The sequence below is a fragment of the Apium graveolens genome, chromosome 4 (assembly GCF_009905375.1).
Source record: "Apium graveolens cultivar Ventura chromosome 4, ASM990537v1, whole genome shotgun sequence".
Taxonomy (NCBI): Eukaryota; Viridiplantae; Streptophyta; class Magnoliopsida; order Apiales; family Apiaceae; genus Apium; species Apium graveolens.
The window spans coordinates 204,561,268-204,585,027 of NC_133650.1; the positions used below are offsets into that span (position 1 = coordinate 204,561,268).

Genomic DNA, 23,760 nt, shown 5'->3' on the forward strand with positions numbered 1-23,760 from the left:
CTTCCTTGAAGCTTTTAATCAATGAAAGATCCTTGGAATGCCCATGGAAGCCTTTATCTATGATTAAGCTACCTTGAACTTTCATAAAAATCAAGAAAACTAAAGTTATTTCTTGAAGGTTACTATTCACCATCTTCTTCCTTGATTTATTGGAAGAGATTTACAAAGAATTAGAAGCTTAAACTCCTAGGATATGCTTATCTAATCACAAGGAAGCTTGCATAATTACCTTTGAATTTATTATGGAGTGGAGGTTGGACTTGATCTTTTCTTCTTTTGCTTTCAAGAAGAAGCCGAGAGCTTCATGTTCTTGAACAAGAAGTTTATTTGCTGTGAAATGAATTAGTTGGTTTATTTTCTTTATAGCTTGGCTACTTTTTGGTTTTTACCATTGTAATTTTTGCTTGGCCAAGAATCATCCAACAAAACAATTTCACTTGTCATGCTTATGTCACCATGGTTGTGTCATCTATTTAACACTTGTCTTCCTCTTTTTGGTGAGATGATATCACTCTCCACTAACCTTTTGATTAACTCCAAATTACTTGGCTAATGACCGCTGATCTGTTATGCGGTTCGCTTAACTTCCGTTTTCGTTTATCGTTTGAGGGATCATACCTGGGATCTTATTACTTGGGTTCCCCAAAACCTTTCTCAATATATTATATTCCTTTTATGATCCTCTCTTATAATTCTTGAATTTAAATCCTTTTTATCCTATTCCCTTATACTTAATTCTTTCGGTATCTGGTGGATTTTCGGGAAAAATCAAAGTGTTCGAATTTGGATTCTGACGATCTTTACATACACTTATATCCCATATAAAGTACTAATAAGATCTCAAAATAACAATAGAAGAACCCCTACATAGTGTGGCATGCAAAGTTTTCTTATTCAGCATAATCAACAAAATCACTATTCATAAGGGTTTCAAAAAATTCCAAAAATTGGGGTTATTACAGTCTCCCCTCCTTAAAAGGATTCCGTCCCGGAATCAGATATAAAATGAATAGGGATACTCTCTTAGCATTGCACTTTCTAACTCTCGAGTAAATTTTCCCACATTGTGGTTCTACCACCAACTCTGACTAGTTTGATAACCCTTCTCCTAAACACTTGTTCCTTTTCAATCCATAACCCATCCTGGTTGCTCCATATAGGTTACGTTTGGTTACATGTCTAGGCGCGCATTTGCCCCTATTTATCTGGCATCCGAATTACACTTCCTTAACATTGATACGTGAAACACGTTATGACTTGCTACATGTTCGGGGGTAGGGCTAGCTCATATGCTAAATTCCCAATACGTCTTAATATATCCATGGGTCCAATAATTTGTGGACTTAGCTTTCCTTTCTTTCCGAACCTCATCAATCCATTCCAAGGGGTACCTATAACATTACTAGGTCCCCTATTTCATACTCTTTGTCCTTTCGAGTCAAATCAGCATACCTCTTATGTCCATCTTGGGTTACTACCAGCCGTCCTCTGATTAGATCTATTATATCCCTGGTCCTTTGGACTACTGCGGGTCCGAGCATCTTGCGCTCTACAACTTCATCCTAACATAAGGGAGATCGACATTGTCTTCCCTCAAGGATCTCATACGGCGACATCTCGATAATGACATATGATCTATTGTCGTGAGAAAACTCAATCCGCGTAAAGTGATCATTCCAAATTCTTTCAAGTCTATTGCACAGACTCTCATTATAGCTTTTAGCATTAGAGCTTTTGCTTCTCAATACCCATTCTTTTCCAGTTCGTAATCGCTACTACCTTCCGTTCCTAATATTATACTGGTTATACTTTTGCTTGTTAGCGTTCTATAACCTTTTAATAACCACGTCAACCTTAGTATCACGAATGTGTTTCCATTCCGAATACCACCATAACTTTACTACTCCTTTTTCAGCTGTTTCTATTTTCCAAAATTTGATTAATCATATAGAAGCAATGGAATTTGTTGAGAGATCACTATGATCTTGAACACTTGTTTTATTGCATAGTTAGTACAGAAGGTGGCCAACCTTTAATACTTGACAAGCAATTAAACAACATGTGGTATCCTACTAGGCTTCTATCACACAGATAGATAGTCATTCGGCAATACCTCCCCTTCTGGAAGGGTTGCTCTTCTCAGCTTATACAAAATGAAAAGGAGAGAAAAGAATGAATTAAAGAGAATTGTATATATATAAAATATGCTGCCACAAAATATCTGGCTTGGAATCTACCTCTGAACTATAGAGGTTTGTCATAGGAGAACAAAACATATACGTATATATCAACATCAGGTATTATAGCATCGTACTTCACATGCCTAAATATTTTCGCTATTCCGTCCATCATTCTATGGACCCATGCTCTTCCTCGAGCTTATACACAATCACCTTTGAAACTCCCTCGATATCGAAACTCGAATCTGGGATCTCATTCTAGACATCATCGTTACTAGAATTCTATGCTTGACTGCAACCTTCCTCGTATAGTAATACGACTCTCTATTGATAGAAGGAATAAATATTCAATAGGTAAATAATCGACCTAGTTTTTCTATCAAAGATAACTTATACGTCAACACGACCCGATTAGTGGTACTCAATCTCAACATCCATTCCAATACAACTCTCACGGTTGTGATCAGCTCATTACTCGCAGAATCATTGCTGCATTACTATGGTCCACCACTGACCTACTGTCGTCATTCACTTTCCATGAAATCTTAGTATCTAACCATACGGAGTCCATACATGTCGTATAGAATTCTTCTAAGGAGTTAACATAATCACCATTCATAATTCATGAAGAACACTCCAAATTCTGACGTACTTTCATGACATGAAGCAGATAAAATTGCAGAAGAGTTTCAATTAAAGCAACGATAGCAGGTTAATACCATTCTTAATCATATGCCTTAAAAAGAAGACTTAACTCAAAGGTTCGTCTAGTCCTTTTTGAAACATGGTCCTGGCTTATCTCAAGATAGTACCTTCTGAGATAGATAGCCCGCTCATAGCGATTACACGAATTAAACCTTTACCAACTACTATTACGGTTGGGTATTGCACAGTCATCAGAAGGAATGTCAATCTTCCAAACCGTAATACAACCTTCATAGCTTTAACCATCATTACTGTATTCCTTTGGCATAAGCGCCTATAATTATCCTCTTACCTCTAAGGTGTCGGCCACCTCTTTGGCCTTTCCTGATAGTAAAATTTCCTTACAGTCGATGTCATTTTAACCACCTCCAAATAAATTTTCTACCTCATTTCAATCACTGCTTATGTGAAGATGTTTTCCTTAAAATCTGATAAGTAAACAAAAATATCACCATTTTTCCATAAGTTATTGCCTCAGTCTTTAGATGTTAATCACTGTCACGACTGACTCTCAATCATACTTAGAACATCTTTTATCTTAGGTCCTAATTGCCCTGAACAATTTCGACCTTTACTGGTTCGATCCATACTTTCTCGTGGTTTAACACGTGCCCCACTTGGCATCATTATAATTACGTCATATTTCCTTTATCAACATTTCTATTCTTGAGAATTTTGAATATTACCTTTCTCCTTGTAAAACCTCTAAGGTTGTCCTTAAATCCTTCATCAGGTACACCCTAGGCACAGGGCATATCAAGATACCATTTACTAATACCAGAATCATTGTCTATATACTTCTGAAAATTTCTTCACTGATCCTTAAAGGTTGTTGTTACCTTAATCCTTTCCAATTCATACTGTCAAAACTCATACTATCCCTATTAAGGGTGAAATGCCAACCTTTATGCATTTCCCTAGGATTCGTTTTAAGTTACCGATGTTCTATCCTTAACTCCACCTTTAAAAAGGTATATGCATCCTTTCATGGATAAATCAAGTCATATATCCCTGATAAGGGTGTCTTATTCAATCATTCCCACCTCGATAGTATATGCCTAATTTCACAATAACATCTGTATTCAAAATAAGGTCAATCAATATGGCCTCCAAAAGACAATAACGGTTATCCGCTTTTCTTGCCTAATTTGGTAACGATAACAAGGATGTTCTGGAAGATATTGGTCGTGTTCAACGTGAACTTCTTCTTAATAATTCCTTATTTACTTTTATTGTTTATCTCAACAGTCATCTCAATGTTGGGATATCTTTCATACCTGGCGTCTCCCTTTCTGGGTATCATGCCACCGGTCTTACACTTCACATTCTTGAAGGTCACTTCCTTCATCCAATTTTCCTAATTTCTTACTTCCTTGTCTCCTCAGTCTATCCGCATCTCATTATTTGTCCTTCGAACTATCTCAAGGTTTCCTCGAATCCTCCCAACTTACAGGGGATAAAATATATGTATCTCTGATTCCTTCAATCATCAACTTTAACTTATGGTGAATCACCCTCGTCCTGACGATTACATACTTTTCTATTTCTATTGCTACGAGTCTTTAGGGTTTCCTCATACCCAACGCCCTTATCATTCCTCAAACTCTATTGCCTTTATATTCCTTTCCACTTCAGTTTCTTTTTATTTTCCTTTCTCTTATCATTATTTCATGAACCAACATAACATAAGCATTGATTTCAAACATCCCGTCATTCTGGATTCGTGTCCTCAGAACGAATCTTAACAACTTTAAAACTTAGATTCATAATTCATCATACTCTTCTGCCTTTGTGCTGGCTCTAAAGCTTTTACGCTATCTCCATAACCTTGGGAAGTACTTTCCTGAAAATAATTGATTGAACTTAAATCAGTTTATTATAATCTCTTGCTCCGTGCCTTCCTTGGCCTTTCACCAGCGGGTGGCCTCTCTCTTAGGAGGGTAAGTGACAAAAACAGTCTTTTGTGATTCGTCAATCATTTAGAATCTCAAATGATTCCTATATTTCCTTTAGTCAGGCTCTTACCTCGACTCGGTCAGCTTGTTCCTTGGAACTCTGAGAGCTTAGTGACTTAAAGGTCCTGAAAAAAATTTCTCACCGCATTGTTTCCTCAGGGTGGTGGTTGGGGATAATAGTCTAAGTTCTGTCTAGAAAGGTCCATAAATTGTCGTATAGGAGTACCGTCTCGGGTCTCCTTTCCTTACTCGACTTTTGTTTCCTTAGTCTGAACGTTCCCTCCTCCTCCCCATAATCGGGGTCATCCTACATGTTTTAAATCCTCATTTTCCACTTCATTATGTTATGGGTTCCTTCTATCTTGATGGCGACCTCCCTGACTATCACGTTCAGGGTTTGCTCTAAATCTTATTCCTCAAACTAGCTTTCATCTAAGATCTCATCTTTAAGCTCTTGAACATTTGGAACCCAACTTCTGTAGGAATACCTCATTATTCCCTTATCATCTTTCTCGGTATTAATCTTTTATCTAATTGTTGGCTCTCTGCCTTCATTCATCACTTTTTCTAGCATAATATGTTCTTTTCCGATAATTCGGACGGTATTGCAATCTCAAACAGCTTTTCGGTACCGGCTCCGATTACCTTCACTTCGATTTCCATTTTCTCAAAATCTCTTATAAACTCTGCCAAAGACATTATCATCTTGAGTCTCTCCTTTTTACTAAGGGCATCAGCCACCACATTGGCTTTCCCCGAATGATAAAGAATCTCCCAATCATAATTCTTGATTAGCTCTAACCGCCTCCTCTGGCGTATGTTGAGCTCTTTCTACGGGAAAATGTACTAGAGCACTTATGGCTTAGGTAAATCTCGCACTTCTCTCCATACAAGTAGTGCCTCCAATCTTTAGGGAAAAACTATTACCACGAGCCCAAGCTCATGGGTGGGGATATCGAATTTTATATTCCCTTAATTTTTTTGACGCGTACGCGAGTACCTTGTTGTGCTGTATAAGAAGCACGCTAATTCCTTATGCGAAGCGTCACTACACATCACAAAATTTCCTTTTCCATCCGGCAACGCCACCATAGGGGCCGTCACAAATCTTTGCTTCAGTTCTTGAAAGTTGTTCTCGTATTTCTCTGTCCATTCGAACTTCTCAGTCTTACGAGTAAGCGCGTTAAAGGGGCTACTATCTTTACGAACTTGAATGAACCTCCGGTACTAACCGGGCAATCCTACCTCTGGTAGTCGCCCTAACCATAGTCATCAATTCCTCATTGGTCCTTCATTCATTCTTGTCAGGATCCTCCATGGAATTCTTCTTAGCAACAATCCCTTCTAGGACAACATCCTCAATATGAACATCATCCGGTCCCGCGTTAGGACGCTCTATCGGATCATAATCTGATCTCCAATAAGTAATAAAACATCATCGCGTTGTCGCTCCTCATCCTCAGGGTTCGGAGTCCCGCTACCATATACGATAACGAACTACGCTTCTATCACGATATTTATAAGGGTTCCCATAAGGGTTTTAACTGTCAGTACTACGTTAGGTAGTCCGACTATGAACTTAGCAAGAGTTCTTATTATCTTAGTGAACTTATTATTTTAACGTCATATCATCTCTGAGGTTTATAACGCTTAGCTCTGATACCATTTCTGTAACACCCCCAAATCCGGGGTCGGGGATCCGGGTTGTCACGAGTTTAATTTCCCTTAATAATACTTAATCTTAATAATCAACCAACTACTGCGTACTGTGACCCCACAAGATACACACACACCACAAGTTATAGTCTCAGAGATGAATACCAAACAATAACACAAGTCATTTTATTCCACAATTATAAGTCATTACACCTCAAAAGGGTTTCTGAATAAATTTACATATTCTTTGCCATTATTACAATTCATAAATATACATAAGTCTGGTACATCAAAAGTTGAAAGCCTAGCCTATTGGTAGACCCTACTTCAGCTACAACGGCATCAACGCCTACAGGAAACTGCAGAACGTTTCCTATCCGCTCGCGAATTGGGAGCTTGATCCTGTTCATCTTGTCTATCTGTTGTTGTGTGATGAAAGAAGAAAGCAAGGGTGAGCAACAAGCCCACCGAAATAATATGTATAATAATTAACAATATATGAGCATTCTCATAGTACTCATGAAAGTCTTGGTCAAGAAGAAATGAACCAAGTTGATATCTTAATGCGATGAAGTCACAAAATAATCAGTATATATACATATATACTTTTCAAAATCTTGGAAGTCCTCTTCCATGCATAATACACATAGAGTTCCAGTGTATAACTGTATAAAAATATCGTTGCAAGGTGATCTCATATATCTAACCTTGTCTCAACGTTTTTGTGAAAATCTTTGTCATGCATAAGATAATCATTAACCAGATATAAGTTGAAAAGATGAAGTTACAAGATACTCCAATATACTTATATCTTTTCCGAATACTACTTGAACTACCACCGTTGAAGTTATAATTAGTTTCAAAAGTTCATCACATAGATGAGACTACAAGACAAGATTTGAATAGATTCAATCTTTGAATATCATTATAAATAATGAAGTTACGAGATACTTCATTAAGTCCTGATATGTATATCCATATATATATATATATATCTCATGCATTTCCTGAAATCCTCTGTCATGTAAAGTATGAACAGAGTTTGTAACATCCAATGAATTTTTGGAAAGGAAAAGAATTGTGGAATAAACCCGATATCTTACTGATCAGGCAAAGATACCAATAAGTAACCTTTTCTACTGTAGATGGATAAATTCCTCTCCGGTCATCACCCTGGCCGCATTCGGACCTCGCGCTAGACCGTTACCCGGCCACTCACGCGTGGATGGACTGTCACCCAACCTCTTACTGTCACACCCCCAACTTAAACAGCAAAATAAATATAGCTATTACATCATTTTAATGAAAAATACACAACCAAATCCAAGATCTTACAGTTTAGGGTTTGGAACAGCCCAACACTACCAACTATTACATCTGATTACAAATACCGAGTCCTCACACAACTATTATTACTTATTCTACCTGAGCTCGAACATAAGCATCAGCATCACAGGTCTTACGGGCAGTCTGCTTGAATCTAACCATAGCTGCTAGCTGTAATATCAGGGTAAAGCAAGGAGTGAGCCAAATGCTCAACAAATGCTAACAGTACGACAAAAAACATAAATTGATATATAGTTTTAAGAATGTCAATGGAAAGACATAACTAATGATAACGAGAGATAAAACTATGTGAGATGGCATCATTTTGCTTGTATCAAAACAATTTTAAAAATCATGTCTTAATCAAAATCATTTTATGACGCTACGGATTACAGCCGGTGATCAGCCGCGAAGTAATCCCGAACCTCGCTGGGTTCTAAAACATTAACGGGAATCCCTAGGCAACTTTTAAGCCTAATATAAGTGTGGAAAGGACTCGCGTCTCAGTCCAAATCCACTATTCAAGAAAACATTTATCCCCCTTTGGGACTAAAAACCCATATTTTATTTATTTCAAAAGCTGATGCCGAATTGTAACAAAATCTCTTTTAACAGTAAACATTTTTATTAAGGGAATATAGATCAACTCGAAACACGGGAAATATGGTACTAAATCTCAGAGCCATGATTCACAAAACTAAACTCTATTAGGTTAACTGAATGGTTTTCATGTATCAAAGTTTGGACAAGGGAATTTAGTGAGGCTATTTGATATCATGAAAGGAAGTGCCAAATTAGGCTTAAAGCAATGGTTTCTCATCAAGGTACAGGTGCTGGATCATCAAGAATGTAAGCTTTATGAATACTAAGGGTGTTAAGGTATGAAGAATGATTTTTAGCTCAGGATATATCAGAATTGACAAGCTTTAGGATAAGAAAGAGGGGTATCAATCGTTGAGGGTTCATGTTGATAAGTTTCTGACTTGCAGGGTTCAAAGTAAGGTTCTATAGGGATTCAAGTATCAGGATGAGATATCAATACATAGGAAACATCAACATGTTAATCAAGAGGATCAATCAAGTAATATATCAACTCTTCATTTTATCATGGCATTAAACTATCATGAAAGACTTTTGAACTACTTGCAATACGTACTCGAGGGTTCATGGCATCTCTATGTAACTCAAAGATAAACAAAAGATACGCTTGATTTAAATATATCAAAATGACTCAGGATAATTGCATCGATATATATGAACTGTTTATAGTAAATACGAAGGTGAAGTTGAATCACTTGCCTTGAGATAGGCTGGTCTGGTCTGACTGGTAGGAGCAACAACTGGAGCTTCACTCGAATTTTATGGCAAGTTTTCCCTCGTCTCGAGATCCTACATAAATAATAATAATCCTCATTATAATATATTCTTACCATCTCAACCTATTTACAACCCGAAATTAAACACGGATGGCACTTAGGCCTATATGCACTTAATTTATATTCACTTTTAAATTACAATTGCACACACATAGCCACATATTCACATATAATATATTAACACCAAATAACACCATATATACCATAATGCAACACTAGGCTTGGATGATCTTGACTCAGAACTTAAGTCACTTGGTCGCTAAACTAGACAAGGTCTTCAAATTTTGGCTTCCTAACTCGATGTGCCTTTCCTAAATTATCCAAAACCTATTGACCCTCACTTGTGCTTTTTGCTCTACTGACCTTATACTATCTTACAACTATGGTGGTCGACCTAATACTCACTTCTAAGTATTCTAAAACTATGTGATAAGTGATAGTGCTCACTGGTGCAAATTTCAGAATGACAACTATAATTTCTTGAGTGCATTAGGCACTCTTAAACTACAGGTTTTCCTTCATAACTTTTACACAAGACTCTCCTGACCTAAGGGCATCTCACAAACTTGATGTGGCTCAAGGGCCTGGCTGGGGCTTCTTGGGCCTAAGCTAAAAGTCCAAGGTTCCCCTGTTTTTCTGGGCAGAAAATGTCCTGACTTGAATTAACTTGTGACACATGGTTCTAACTCATATCCTATGAAATATGGTTGGAAAAACTTCTCTGACATACCCTCTAACTATGGCCCAATTGGGACTAATGAGGGCCTACCCATGACATGGTCAAATCTCCCTATTTCTAAGTTGCAATAAAACTGTCCCCTGCTGGACAGATTTTGTGATTCTACTTGTGCACCTAACCAAATGACATGCAAACCTCCAATCAACTCCTAAAACCTTTTATATACTCCCAGTACTAACTTCTGGTAGCTTGGGCCTCAAAGTGCACACCAATGACATGGTCAAAACTCACTCTAAACCTCAGGGTGCTATACTGATTTTTCTGCAGAAACTATAACTCTCATTTTCCAAGGTTTTGACTTGACAAACTCAACTAACAACAACTCAATACTTAAACCAAGACTTATACATGGTCATCTACTGAAATAACTCCCTTATTCTCAAAATAAACTTGGGTGAGATCATCCATGCCCAAAAACAACAACATGCAACCAAATATATAACATGCAACTCATGGAAAGCACATAACAAGATTTCGGCTAGGCATAAAGTTTTAAATGCTTGCAAAATCGACTTGCACCTAATACTGATCCTTAATAATCTTGAAATATAACTTCTTTTAAGTATTAATAAGAAATTTATCATGGAAACAATCTATTTTAAGCACACATATTTCGAATTTATAGATTTTTAAACATAACTACATGATTTCGAAAAGAGTAGCATGCAAAACATGGTTGATCATCATTTTAATGTCTTAAAACTAGCATGCATGGCTAAACATAAATATATAATGAAATTTCAGTAGCATGCAAAGGATTTTAAAGCATGATATCTCCATAAAACACTTAGTTAGCACATATACAAAATATATCTCATAGAGAGCTCTTGAATTCACAAGAATCAAGAGTTTCTCTTTGGAGATCACATAAGAACTACACATGCATCGATGGAACTTCAACTTCCAAGTCACAAAACACCTGGAAAGTATATAAGATGAATGTAGGTAGAAGATTTACACTTGGGAAGATGAAGAATGAATTGAAAAATGGAAGGGGGTGGGGGATTTTGGCCTTCGGCCGAGAGCAAGGTGGGAAGGGGAAAAGGAGAGAAATTTGTGGTGTGTTGGAGTGTGGAATGAGTGGAATGACTTCTCCCACTTTGATTTCTTTGTTTTATGCTATTTGGTTTACAAATAATGAGTGGAAGTGAGAACTTACAAAAATGTCCCTTGGTTAAAGTTAGGCCATTTTGCATGCAAGGTTAAGGTAGTAATTTGGTAATAATCAAATGAGTTAGTGGGGTTGAAAAAGTCTTGTTTGCCCTTTGAGAGAATAGATGGGTGATTTCCATGCATGGTCTCTTATGTAATTTGATAAATATGACAACTAAAATTTATAATGATTTATTTTTATAAAATAAAATACAAGTTCAAAAATTATAAAATTTATACCATAAAATAACTTGGATTTTTAGAGACTTTATAAAATCATTTTCAAAATTTGTGAATAAAATACCTTTTAAAAGAAATTTTTTCCAAAGCTTAGAATATTCCTTATAAATCAAAAATAAAGAAATTAAATAAACTCTTGCTTTGAAAAGTCATATACTACAAAAAGCAAATTTATAATGCAGAAATTTTCACTCACACTAGCGTACAATCATTGAATATATTTTCATTTGACTTTAATATTATACCCAATCCACAAATAATATTACATAAAATGCGGGTCATAACACGTACACCTTCATAGACCGTACCCCGGTCTGTCGCTTATGCCGACTCAATCCGATGGACTTACTTCCCGAACATTGGGCAAGTAATCAAATTGTTGTCTCAAAACAGCAACCACATTACGAATATAAAATACACCACAGAGCCGGATCCCTCAGATTTTAAGCGAGTATTTAAATCCCCTTTGAAAGGAAGATCTTAAATATAAAAATGAGTTTTGGGATCCGCTCTAACTTTTAAAATCATTTTGAAGACTCCAAAACATTTTTAAGAATGTTTGGAGAATTGCTGATTTAATGAAATAAATCAGTCCCGATATATTAGAAAATATCTGAATATTATTATTTAAATAATATTCCCATAAAGAATAATCTTTATAAAAATAATTGAAGTAGAAGTTTTGAAACTCATACTTGAAATGGATATTAAATAACCCAAGATATACTTATACGAAAGTATAATCTTTATTTGAATAATCGAAAATAAGTTTGATTATCGAAACATTATTCTTTAAAAAAATAAAGAATATTATTTAATAAATAAGCGGAGTCATAAGTCCTCAAATGAATATTCAAAATAATATTCATTAAATAAAATAAACCGAGTCATAAGTTCTCGAATGAATATTCAACTAATATTCATTAAATAAAATAAAGTTATCGAATAAACCTTATTCGATTAATAGTTTTGAAAACTATAACAATATATATATATGTAAATATATATATATATATATAAATATATATATATATATAATATACTCGGGAACATCGACTCCCGGTTTTAGAAAATGTTCACCTTGGGGTCACCTATACTAAGGGTATACGCAATTACTGCTTATCTCTAGCATAGGTATTATGCAACTGAATCAACAGATATATGTATCAAAATTACGAAACAGGCATACATATATACCATATCACATGCTCCAATATATCGCAAGAATTTTCTAATTACCCATCATGCATCTATCACAAGATAATGCATATACATATGTATACATCACAACAACAGTATAACGGGTAGAAAACTTGCCTGAGTGCTCCCGGATAGACTTAAGCTTAGAGTGAGTCCGATAACCTATGAACAACAACATAAGTCAGAATTAAACCCCGGTCGCTTAAGAAACTAGACTTTAACCAACTGAACCCTAACGTTTGCTTTTGCGCTTAATGATTCACTTACATCGCTCGAGTACCCTCGGCTCCACCATTTTTAATAAATTAACCATTAAGAATTTTAAAGCGATTCTTTCGTGAGTACCTTACCAACTGCCTAATCCACTTAACATAATTTTTTCATACCCCAATTAGTCATTTAAGGTCCTTAACCAGGGTTTCAAAGTAAGGCGAGGGGTAATGGTTCGGTCGCGAAACGCCGTTACTTAAAACAGTCGTTTCTCCTAAACCGTACATCAGATTCAAACGAACCACATATCAAAATGAAGTTCGTAACATGAACTATCTAATCATGGCAGTGGTAAAAACCTAACAGTGAGTTCTCGGGTCCTGATGTTAAGAACAAAAACAGTCTAAGGTAAATCGGGCATTACGACGGCTATGTTTACGTGATTTCCCAAAATTTTACCAAACCAATTCAACACCAAACCATCACCAATCAATCCCAATACAACCATATGACAATATCACTCATCAACCACTTTAAACCATTTAAATCAAGCCCAAATCATACCATGAATCATTAAGAACAACTAGTGCTACTCTTAACTCCCAAAATTAACAAAAACACATAACAACTAAGATCTCAACATGACAAAACAACTACTACACTTAATCTATCATTCCATCATCATAATCATTTAAACCAAACAACTTAATGCTAAGATAATTTAGATTTATACCTTCCTTGAAGCTTTTAATCAATGAAAGATCCTTGGAATGCCCATGGAAGCCTTGATCTATGCTTAAGCTACCTTGAACTTTCATTAAAATCAAGAAAACTAAAGTTATTTCTTGAAGGTTACTATTCACCATCTTCTTCCTTGATTTATTGGAAGAGATTTACAAAGAATTAGAAGCTTAAACTACTAGGATATGCTTATCTAATCACAAGGAAGCTTGCATAATTACCTTTGAATTTATTATGGAGTGGAAGTTGGACTTGATCTTTTCTTCTTTTGCTTTCAAGAAGAAGCCGAGAGCTTCATGTTCTTGAACAAGAAGTTTATTTGCTATTTTATGAAATGAATTAGTTGGTTTATTTTCTTTATGGCTTGGCTACTTTTTGGTTTTTACCATGGTAATTTTTGCTTGGCCAAGAATCATCCAACAAAACAATTTCACTTGTCATGCTTATGTCACCATAGTTGTGTCATCTATTTAACACTTATCTTCCTCTTGTTGGTGAGATGACATCACTCTCCACTAACCCTTTGATTAACTCCTAGTTACTTGGCTAATGACCGCTGATATGTTATGCGGTTCGCTTAACTTCCGTTTTCGTTTATCGTTTGAGGGATCATACCCGGGATCTTATTACTTGGGTTCCCCAAAACCTTTCTCAATATATTATATTCCTTTTATGATCCTCTCTTATAATTCTTGAATTTAAATCCTTTTTATCCTGTTCCCTTATACTTAATTCTTTCGGTATCTGGTGGATTTTTGGGAAAAATCAAAGTGTTCGAATTTGGATTCTGACGATCTTTACATACACTTATATCCCATATAAAGTACTAATAAGATCTCAAAGAAGAACCCCTACATAGTGTGGCATGAAAAGTTTTCTTATTCAGCATAATCAGCAAAATCACTATTCATAAGGGTTTCAAAAAATTCCAAAAATTGGGGTTATTACACTTAATTAAGAAAAAGTCAACTCCAAATCTGAAGCTTCTGTTGTTGAAAAGAAAATTCCTAAGGCTAAAGGCATTGTGATAAAAGAAAGGATAAATCCTGAGGCAACTAAGGCCAAATCAAAAATGGAGATAGATCCAAGGTCCAAGGGCAAAGAAAAAGTTGGTGAACCTGTAAAGGTTTATGTGCCTGCTATGGATGAAGAAATATCTGATGAAGTTGTTAATCTTACTCTGATTTCAAGGAAGATTTCTCAAACAACCTCTGACATGGCTCAAGTTGTTCAGAGTCAAGATATAGTAAGTTCTGATATGACACTGAAGCAAGCAACCTCTGACATAGCTCAAGTTGGCTTGATATCAAAAGATAAGGAAATGGAAACCTCTGACATTTCTCATGTTAAACCTTCAAAGTTACTCCTACCAGGATTCACCAAAGCTAAACAGACTCAACCTTTTAAGACTACAACAAGTGGTTTTGAAGCAAGAGTGGTTATAGGAAAAGAAGCAAGAGATAAATCTGGACTGGGTAGTGCTGATGAAAGAAGAATACAGAACACAACCAATGATCCAACATCTTTAAGTGAGTGAATCTGTATAGATGGTTTACCATACCTTCTTGAAAGAATACATCTTGTTATATTTTATGACAGATGGAAGGGTACACCATATTAGACAAAATGCTATACCACTGAAGTATTATGAGGAACTAGAACATGTTCTATTCTTACTTCAAGTGAAGAACAGCTTAACAGATGGTGCTGCAAATTATTTGAAGACTCAAATTTAGAGACAGAAGAAGCTTTATTCTGTAAAGTCTGACAGCACATACTGTCCCAAGTACAGAGATCACAAGGGTGATATTGTCAAGATGAAGCCTAACTCTGCTAAGATTATAACTACCTTTCTGGGTTATAAGGCTGTGGAATTCAATCTTGAGTCTGACAAGGCATATTTGATCAGACTAGATCAGGACATAAGAAAAGCTAGAATAAATTATCTCAGGGCTGCTATCTTTCAAATTGGCGAAGATATAGTTGAATTGAAGAATGCTAAAAGGAGGACGATTGATGAACTTAAATATGCTGTGAGATGTTTATTAAAGAACTATCTCAGAACAACTCCTGACATCAAAGAGATCAGTAATTGAAGCCAAGTCAAGATCTACAACTGCTCAAATTCTGATGTGTATACAGACTGAAGCTGTTATCAGAAGTTAAAGATGGTAAAACTACAAGGACTGTAAGTTGTATTTTTCTAGTCAAATTCTCATGCATTTGTACTTAATGTTTTTGACATCATCAAATATCAGTTAAACTTGTATATTATGCTAAATTACAAGTTGGGGGAGATTGTTAGATATATTTGATAATGTCATGTCTAATATGATTTATGTTTAGTTTTCAGATCTTACTTAAACAAGACAAATCAGTACTTAACTGGAAATCAGCACTTATACTGAAGTCAGAACTTAAGTTGTTAGAACTTAAGTTATCAGGAGATATTTATCAGAAGATAATATCAGGACTTAAGGAGACTTTCAGATAAGGAAGGCGACTGATTGAAAGGAAAGAAGATCAAGATGAACGCGAGAAGAGATATGCATGAAGAAGGAATTCTATGAATAATGGAATACTTGGAAGAAAAGATAACTAGTTGATATATTTTAGGAAGCAGAATTATATTCCATATCAATTAGAGATTATCTTGTAACTGTGTAGTATATAAACACAGACATAGGGTTTACACTATATGTGTTATCATAATCGAAGTTATTATTTATTGTAACCCTAGCAGCTCTCGGGATAATTTGTTCATCACTGAGAGAGGACAGTTCCATATTATAACAGAGTTTAATAAAGTTTTTTTTTCCTGTTACTTATGTTCTTTAATTCAATTTGATTGTGATAAACACTGTATTCAACCCCCTTCTACAGTGTGTGTGACCTAACACAAGAAATCCTGAACAGTAGTCAGGCGCGCCCGCACCCTTCCCTGTGCTGAAATTGTAATTTCAAGTCTGTTTTGGATTGTCTATGCAGCCCAGTCAGCCTGGAGGTTAAATATAAAAGCTATTATTCAACAATAAAGACAGAGAGAGGAGAAAGAGGCAAGAGTTCGAGAAGCACATGACGGCTAAGGAGAAGAAGATTTTGTTCTACGATTCATCTTTGTATTCATCTAATTAGGCGATACTTTGGATGCTTGTTTCAGCTTTGTTTCTGAACCTTATATTATTATTCTCTTATAAATTTTAGACATATTTTCTATCATGTTTACTCTTGGACCTATGGTGACGAGCAGTTCTATCATGAGCTAATCATTGTCATGGGGCTCTAATGGATTTATTTATGGATTTCAGTAGTTCTTTGCATTAAGTTTATAGTGTGATGATTATTTGATTTCCTAGTATGGTCGTGCTTAATCTTATTGGAAGCGTAGCTAACATCTAAGTCGTTTGTTAATCTTTGTTGAAGCGAAAGCGGATATAAGGTTTTATAACTTGCCATGCTAGCATAGGTTTATGAATGTTTCAACATGCATGATTCGTGGTGTGATTTTAACCATCTTACACTACCCTATGTAATCTTTGTGGATAACTTGCTCTTTAAGCCATTATGTTTTCAAATCTTATAGACATATAGGGTCTAAGCATAATTGGTGTCTATTAAATATTTATCTTAATTATGGAATTTGAGTATTATGGTATACGTATATCGAAAGATAGCGTTTATCAGTTTCGTGTTATCTGATTAGTTATCAACATCACATATTCCGATTAAAGGCATAACTCTGAATGAAGTATTTAATGAAGTTAGATCTCCATGTTTTCATTCTCATAAGTAATTCGACTTAATTCACTTAGTTAAATAATTCTTAGTTTGATAATTCGTTCGTAATTAGTTAATTTAGCATAAAAAACCACCATCTTGATACTTGTCTTAGCAGTGAATAATAATCATACATTGTTGCATAAGTGCATAAATAAATCTAAACCAGTTTATTTGGGAACAAACTTAATTTAGTTCTATATTACTTGTGACCGCGTACGCTTGCGTGTTTTTGTGTGAACAGGTTTTTGGCGCCACTGCCGGGGATTCGATGTAATTTAGTTTATGTGCTTAACATCAGTGGTCGTTAGAGTTCACTGACTCGGATATTCTCTCACAAGTATTACTTGTTTTATGTGTTTCAGGTACTTGCGTGATCGTATATGAGAACACGTTCTCAGACTCGAAAGGAAATTCTGGATAAGGACAAGGAAGAAGTAATTATTGCAATGGGTGAACCAGTAGCTAATACGAAAGCTTAGATGGATTTCTCTCAGCCGAAAATCAATGACATTCAGTCTAGTATTGTCAGGCCTGCCATCGCGGCTAATATTTTTGAAATCAAGCCTGGCACTATTCAGATGGTGCAGAATTCAGTTCAATTTGGGGGTTCTCCCATAGAAGACCCTAATATGCACATCAGGAATTTCATCGAGATTTGTGATACTTTCAAGTTTAACAGTGTTTTTGAAGATGCTATGAAATTGAGACTCTTCCCATTTTCTCTAAGGGATAAGGCTAAGGGTTGGTTGTATTCTCTACCAGCTGGTTCTATTACTACATGGGAGGAGCTTGCGCAGAAATTTCTCACCAAATTCGTTCCTATGGCTAAAACAACTGCCATTAGGAATGCTCTTACTCAATTTGCATAGTAGACATGTGAATCTCTATGTGAAGCTTGGGAACGCTATAAGGAGATGCTTAGTAAGTGTCCTCATCATGGAATGCCTGATTGGATGGTTATCAATTATTTCTACAATGGGCTGGGAGCACAATCTAGACCGATGATAGATGCAGTATCAGGTGGAGCTCTATGGAGAGTTATGAAGAAGCTTATGATCTTATTGAGATGATGGTTGCATATGAATATCAAAATCCAACTCAACGATTACCACAAGGCAAGGTAGCAGGAATTCTTAAAGTTAATACCGCTACTGTTATAGCTGCTCAGCCTAAAGCTTTGACTATGAAGGTGGATTCTTTGACTAACTTGGGAGTTCATCAACTATCTAGTATTTGCGAGCTTTGTGCAGGTGCTCATGCTATGGATCAATGTGCTATATCTAGCGAATCAGCGCAGCTTGTGAGCAATTTTCAGAGGCTGCAACAACCAGTTCCTGTCACTTATCATCCTAACAATCACAATCATCCTAACTTCAGTTTGAAAAACAATCAAAATGATATACAGCATCCTTATCAGTAACAAGGAGCAAGGCCATTCAATCCTTCTGGTTTTCAGCAACAGTATGCACTAAGGCAACAATACCAACCACCGGGATTTCAGCAAAATCAAGGCGGTGTTGGTCAATCTTCTAATAAAAAGTCTGAATTGGAAGAGTTGAGGTTAATGTGTAAAAGCCAAGTGGTGTCGATCAAAACATTGGAGAATCAGATAGGCCAAATCGCTAATGCATTGTTGAATAGACCACAAGGAACTCTTCCTAGTGACACCGAGGCTAATCCAGGCAAGAGGGAAGTTAAAGAACAGGTCAAAGCAGTCACTTTGAGGTCCGGAAAAGCCACAATTCAGCCCCAACCAACAGCTGAGCAGAATGTTAAATTTCACGGACAGAAGCCAGGCACGCTCGCGCGCATTCCAGGCATGCCCACGCCCTCTTCTAGAGAAAAAAATCAGGTTTTTGTTCATTCAGATTAGGAAGAAAGCGAAGTGGAAAATATGGATGTTTCTGTAGAAAAAGCTATTCCTAAGAATGATGAAGTGACTAAGAAAGTCTATCCACCACATTCATTTCCAAAAATGCTTCAAAAGCAGAATTTCGACAAGCAATTTGCTAAGTTTCTGGAGGTTTTCAAGAAATTATATATCAACATACCTTTCACGGAAGCTCTTGAACAAATGCCAAGCTATGCTAAGTTCATGAAGGGTATTCTATCCCGGAAATTAAAACTTGAGGAATTGGAAACCGTTGCTAAAACGGAAGAATGCAGTGCAGTTTTGCAGCAGAAATTGCCTCCTAAACTTAAAGATCCGGGAAGTTTTACAATAGCATGCACTATTGGAAATTTATCTTTTGATAAGGGCTTATGCGACTTGGGAGCTAGTATTAATATGATGCCTTTATCTGTCTTTATGCAACTTGGTTTGCCAGATCCTAAACCGACAAACATGTCTTTACAACTAGCTGATCGTTCTATTACATACCCAAGGGGTATAGTGGAAGATGTCTTAGTTAAGGTGGATAAAATCATATTCCCTGTAGATTTTGTCATTCTAGACTTCGAGGAGGACAAGAAGGTTCCCATTATCTTGGGAAGGCCATTCTTGGCTACAGGTTAGACTTTGATTGACGTGCATAGAGGAGAACTTACAATGAGAGTTCAAGATCAGAATGTCACTCTCAATGTGTTTAATACAATGAAGTTTCCATCAGATGAAGAGGAGTGCTTTAAGGTGGAAGTACTTGAAGCTGCGGTGAATTTTGAGATTGATCAATTGCTCAGATCAGATGTATTGGAAAGAGTCTTGATTGGTGAATCTGATTTTGAAGATGAAGAAGAAGCGGAGCAACTTCAGTTGTTAAATGCATCTCCATGGAGGAGAAGAGTGGATTTTCTATTTGAATCTCTTGGGATAGCGAAACTTAAAAATTTTAAGGAGCGTCTTAAACCATCCATTGAGGAAGCTCCTAAACTTGAGCTTAAGCCACTATCGGATCACTTGAGGTATGCCTTTTTAGGTGATTCATCTACTTTTCCTGTGATTATTGCAGCTAATTTTTCAGGTAGTGAGGAAGAAATGCTCTCGTGCATTCTACGAGAGTTCAAGTAAGCTATTGGTTGGACTATATAGAATATTAAGGGAATCAGTCCTTCTTATTATTAGCATAAGATTCTTCTTGAAGAAGGAAGCAAGCCTTCTGTGGAACAACAGAGAAGACATAATCCTATCATGAAAGAGGTTGTGAAGAAAGAAATTCTTAAATGGCTGGATGCAGGAATCATATATCCTATCTTAGACAGTTCTTGGGTGAGCCCAGTGCAGTGTGTGCCTAAGAAAGGAGGCATAACAGTTATTGCTAATAAGAAGAATGAGCTCATTCCTGCTCGGACAGTCACAGGATGGAGGGTATGTGTGGACTATCGGAAGCTGAATAAAGCCACCAGAAAAGATCACTTTCCTCTGCCATTCATTGATCAAATGCTTGATAGATTGGCTGGTCATGAGTACTATTGTCTCCTCGACGGTTATTCAGGTTATAATCAGATTTGCATTACCCCTGAGGATCAGGAGAAGACCACATTCACGTGTCCTTTCGGCACTTTTGCTTTTCGCCGTGTTTCTTTTAGACTTTGTGGTGCACCAACTACTTTTCAGAGGTGCATGATGGCTATATTCTCTGGTATGATTGGCATTAATATGGAGGTATTCATGGATGATTTCTATGTGTTCGGTTCTTCATATGACGAGTGCTTGCATAATCTGGGATTGGTGTTTAAAAGATGTGTTGAGACTAATTTGGTGCTCAATTGGGAAAAATGTCACTTCATGGTGTGACAAGGTATAATTCTCAGGCATAAGGTATCTAGCAAGGGACTGGAAGTGGATAAGGCCAAGGTGGAGACTATTGAGAATCTTCCTCCACCTATTTCAGTTAAAGGAATTCACAATTTTCTGGGTCACACGGGTTTCTATCGGCGTTTCATTAAGGACTTCTCTAAAATCTCTAAGCCTTTGTGCAATTTGTTGGAGAAGGATGTTCCCTTCAAGTTTGATGAAGAGTGTTTAAATGCCTTCGAGATATTGAAAAAGAAGTTGACTACAACACTTAGTATCACTGTACCTGATTGGAGTGAGCCTTTTGAGATGATGTGTGATGCTAGTGATTTTGCATTCGGAGTTGTTCTCGGTCAAAGAAAGAACAATGTGTTTCATGTGATTTACTATTCTAGTAAAACACTTAATGATGCTCAGCTGAATTACACTACTATGGAAAAGGCACTTCTAGTAGTGGTCTTCGGATTCGAGAAATTCAGGTCTTATTTACTTGGGACGAAGGTGACGGTTTTCACGGATCATGCAGCTATACAATATCTGGTCTCGAAGAAAGATTCTAAGCCTCGATTGATTCGATGGATTCTTTTGCTTTAGGAATTCGAGCTGGAAATCAAGGATAGGAAGGGAACGGAAAATCAAGTAGCTGATCATCTATCACGTTTGGAAGATCAAGGCAAGGCTTCACTTGATACAACATTGATCAATGAATCTTTTTCCGATGAGCAACTTTTTGTGGTGAGAGAAGAAGAGTCGTGGTTTGCAAACATTGTGAACTATCTTGTGAGTAATGTCATGCCCGCAAAACTTTCTTATGCTCAAAGGAAGAAGTTTCTACATGAAGTGAAGCGGTATAGATGGGATGAGCCATTCTTATTCAGATAAGGTGCAAATTAGCTCATACGGAGATGTATTCCATATAGTGAGACCGAGGGTATTTTGTGAGAGTGCCATGCTACAGTTTATGGTGGCCATTATGGTGGAGAGAAGATAGCTGCTCGTATTCTTCAGGCATGATTCTTTTGGCCTACATTATTTAAAGATGCTCATCAATTTGTGTTGAGATGTGATCACTTTCAACGTGCTGACAATATATCAAAGAAGGATGAGATGCCTCTCAACGTGCTTCTTGAAGTTGAGATCTTTGATGTATGAGGAATAGATTTCATGGGACCCTTTATCTCTTCGTGCAGTAATCAGTATATTCTTCTTGCAGTGGATTATATGTCTAAATGGGTTGAGATTAAGGCTATTCCAACTAACGATGATGTTATGGTGATCAACTTTCTTGAGAAGTACATATTCACATATTTTGGTATTCCACGAGTAATTATCAGTGGTGAGGGGTCGCATTTCTGCAATCGCAAGTTTGCTGTTGTAATAGAAAAGTATGGTGTGAATCATCGTGTGGCTATAACATATCACCCTCAAATGAATGGTCAGGTAGAAGTTTCCAATCGAGAGATAAAGTGAATTTTGGAAAAGGTGGTGAGTCCTATACGTAAGGATTGGACACTAAAGTTGGATGAGGCTGTGTGGGCCTATAGAACAGCTTACAAGACACCTTTGAGAATGTCTCCTTATCAGCTAGTGTATGGTAAGGCGTACCATTTGCCTGTTGAGCTTGAACATAAGGCATATTGGGAATTGAAGAAGTCAGATCTTGATATGACAGCTGCTGGTGAAAGGAGAATGCTTCAAAAACTTGATGAGTTTCGGCTACAGGCTTATTAGAACAACAAGTTATACAAGGAGAAAGTCAATAGATGTCATGATCGACGATTGGTGCCTAAGTCATTTGAGCCTGGTCAGCAAGTTTTACTATTTAACTCTCATTTTTGACTTTTTCCAGGAAAACTCAAGTCAAGGTGGTCAGGTCCATTTACTGTCAAAACTGTGTTTCCACATGGAGCTGTGGAGATTTTTGACAAGTCATGGGACGAAGCATTTAAGGTGAATGCCCAACGATTGAAGATTTACTATGGTGAAACGGTGAACCGTGAGTCGGTTAGCACCGTTCTTGCGGAGATTTGATTTATGGAATTCACGTCAAGCTAATGACGTAAAACAAGCGCTTCGTGGGAGGCAACCCATGCATGTTTGGAGTATTGTTGTACAGAAAAATGAAAAAAAAACAAAAAAAAAATCAGAAAATAGAAAATTTGGCAGAAGCCAGGCGCGCCCGCGCTCCACTTTCAGCATTCCAGGCGCGCCCGCGCTCAACTTACGTCCATGAAAAAAATAATTGCATTTTAGTGATAAATTCGATTGGGCTTCTAATAACCCATGAATTTTAACCTCCCCAAACCCCTAAACACTTCAGAAACCCTATATTTCTATATTCTCTCATTCAATCACCTCCAAAACTCTTCTCATACACTTATACACAATATTATACATATAAACCCTAATCATATACACACTCTATTCACCCAATCTCTTACCTTGCTGATTATGGGTCCTAAGGGAGGTCGTTACGCAGGCAGTAGCAGCACTCGTCCTGCTTCATCAGATGAGTCTATTATGGGGGTTGGCGAAGCCAACAAGTTTGCTACTCCAGAGGCTTAGTCTGAATTTACTAGATTGTTGAGAAAACTGGTTGCTAAGGAGAGGGGGTGTTTGCCTACTAATTTAGATGGCAAGTTGGTTAAGATGATCCGTGACAAGGGTTGAGAGACTTTTTGTGAGGCGCCCGAGGCTGTGCTATTGTGTATTGTGCATGAGTTTTACGCCAATGCTAAGGTGGAGATGAATAGTTTTCCTCTGGTTC

At 36.8% G+C, this 23,760-nt stretch overlaps 1 protein-coding gene and 1 non-coding gene across 2 annotated transcripts; one reads left to right on the forward strand and one right to left on the reverse strand.

Annotated features, from left to right (window-relative positions):
- Window positions 1–18,096: 18,096 nt before the first annotated feature.
- On the reverse strand, window positions 18,097–18,203 carry LOC141722929 (small nucleolar RNA R71). Its single transcript, XR_012575926.1, has one exon. It is a non-coding gene; the product is annotated as a small nucleolar RNA R71 (small nucleolar RNA).
- Window positions 18,204–19,355: 1,152 nt separating this feature from the next.
- LOC141719295 (uncharacterized) lies at window positions 19,356–23,024 on the forward strand. Its single transcript, XM_074521670.1, has 8 exons — window positions 19,356–19,770; window positions 19,870–20,220; window positions 20,692–20,987; window positions 21,147–21,494; window positions 21,588–21,841; window positions 22,184–22,433; window positions 22,476–22,671; window positions 22,843–23,024. Exons 1-8 carry the CDS (start codon window positions 19,356–19,358, stop codon window positions 23,022–23,024), a joined length of 2,292 nt encoding a protein of 763 aa, XP_074377771.1.
- The last annotated feature ends 736 nt before the right edge of the window (window positions 23,025–23,760 follow it).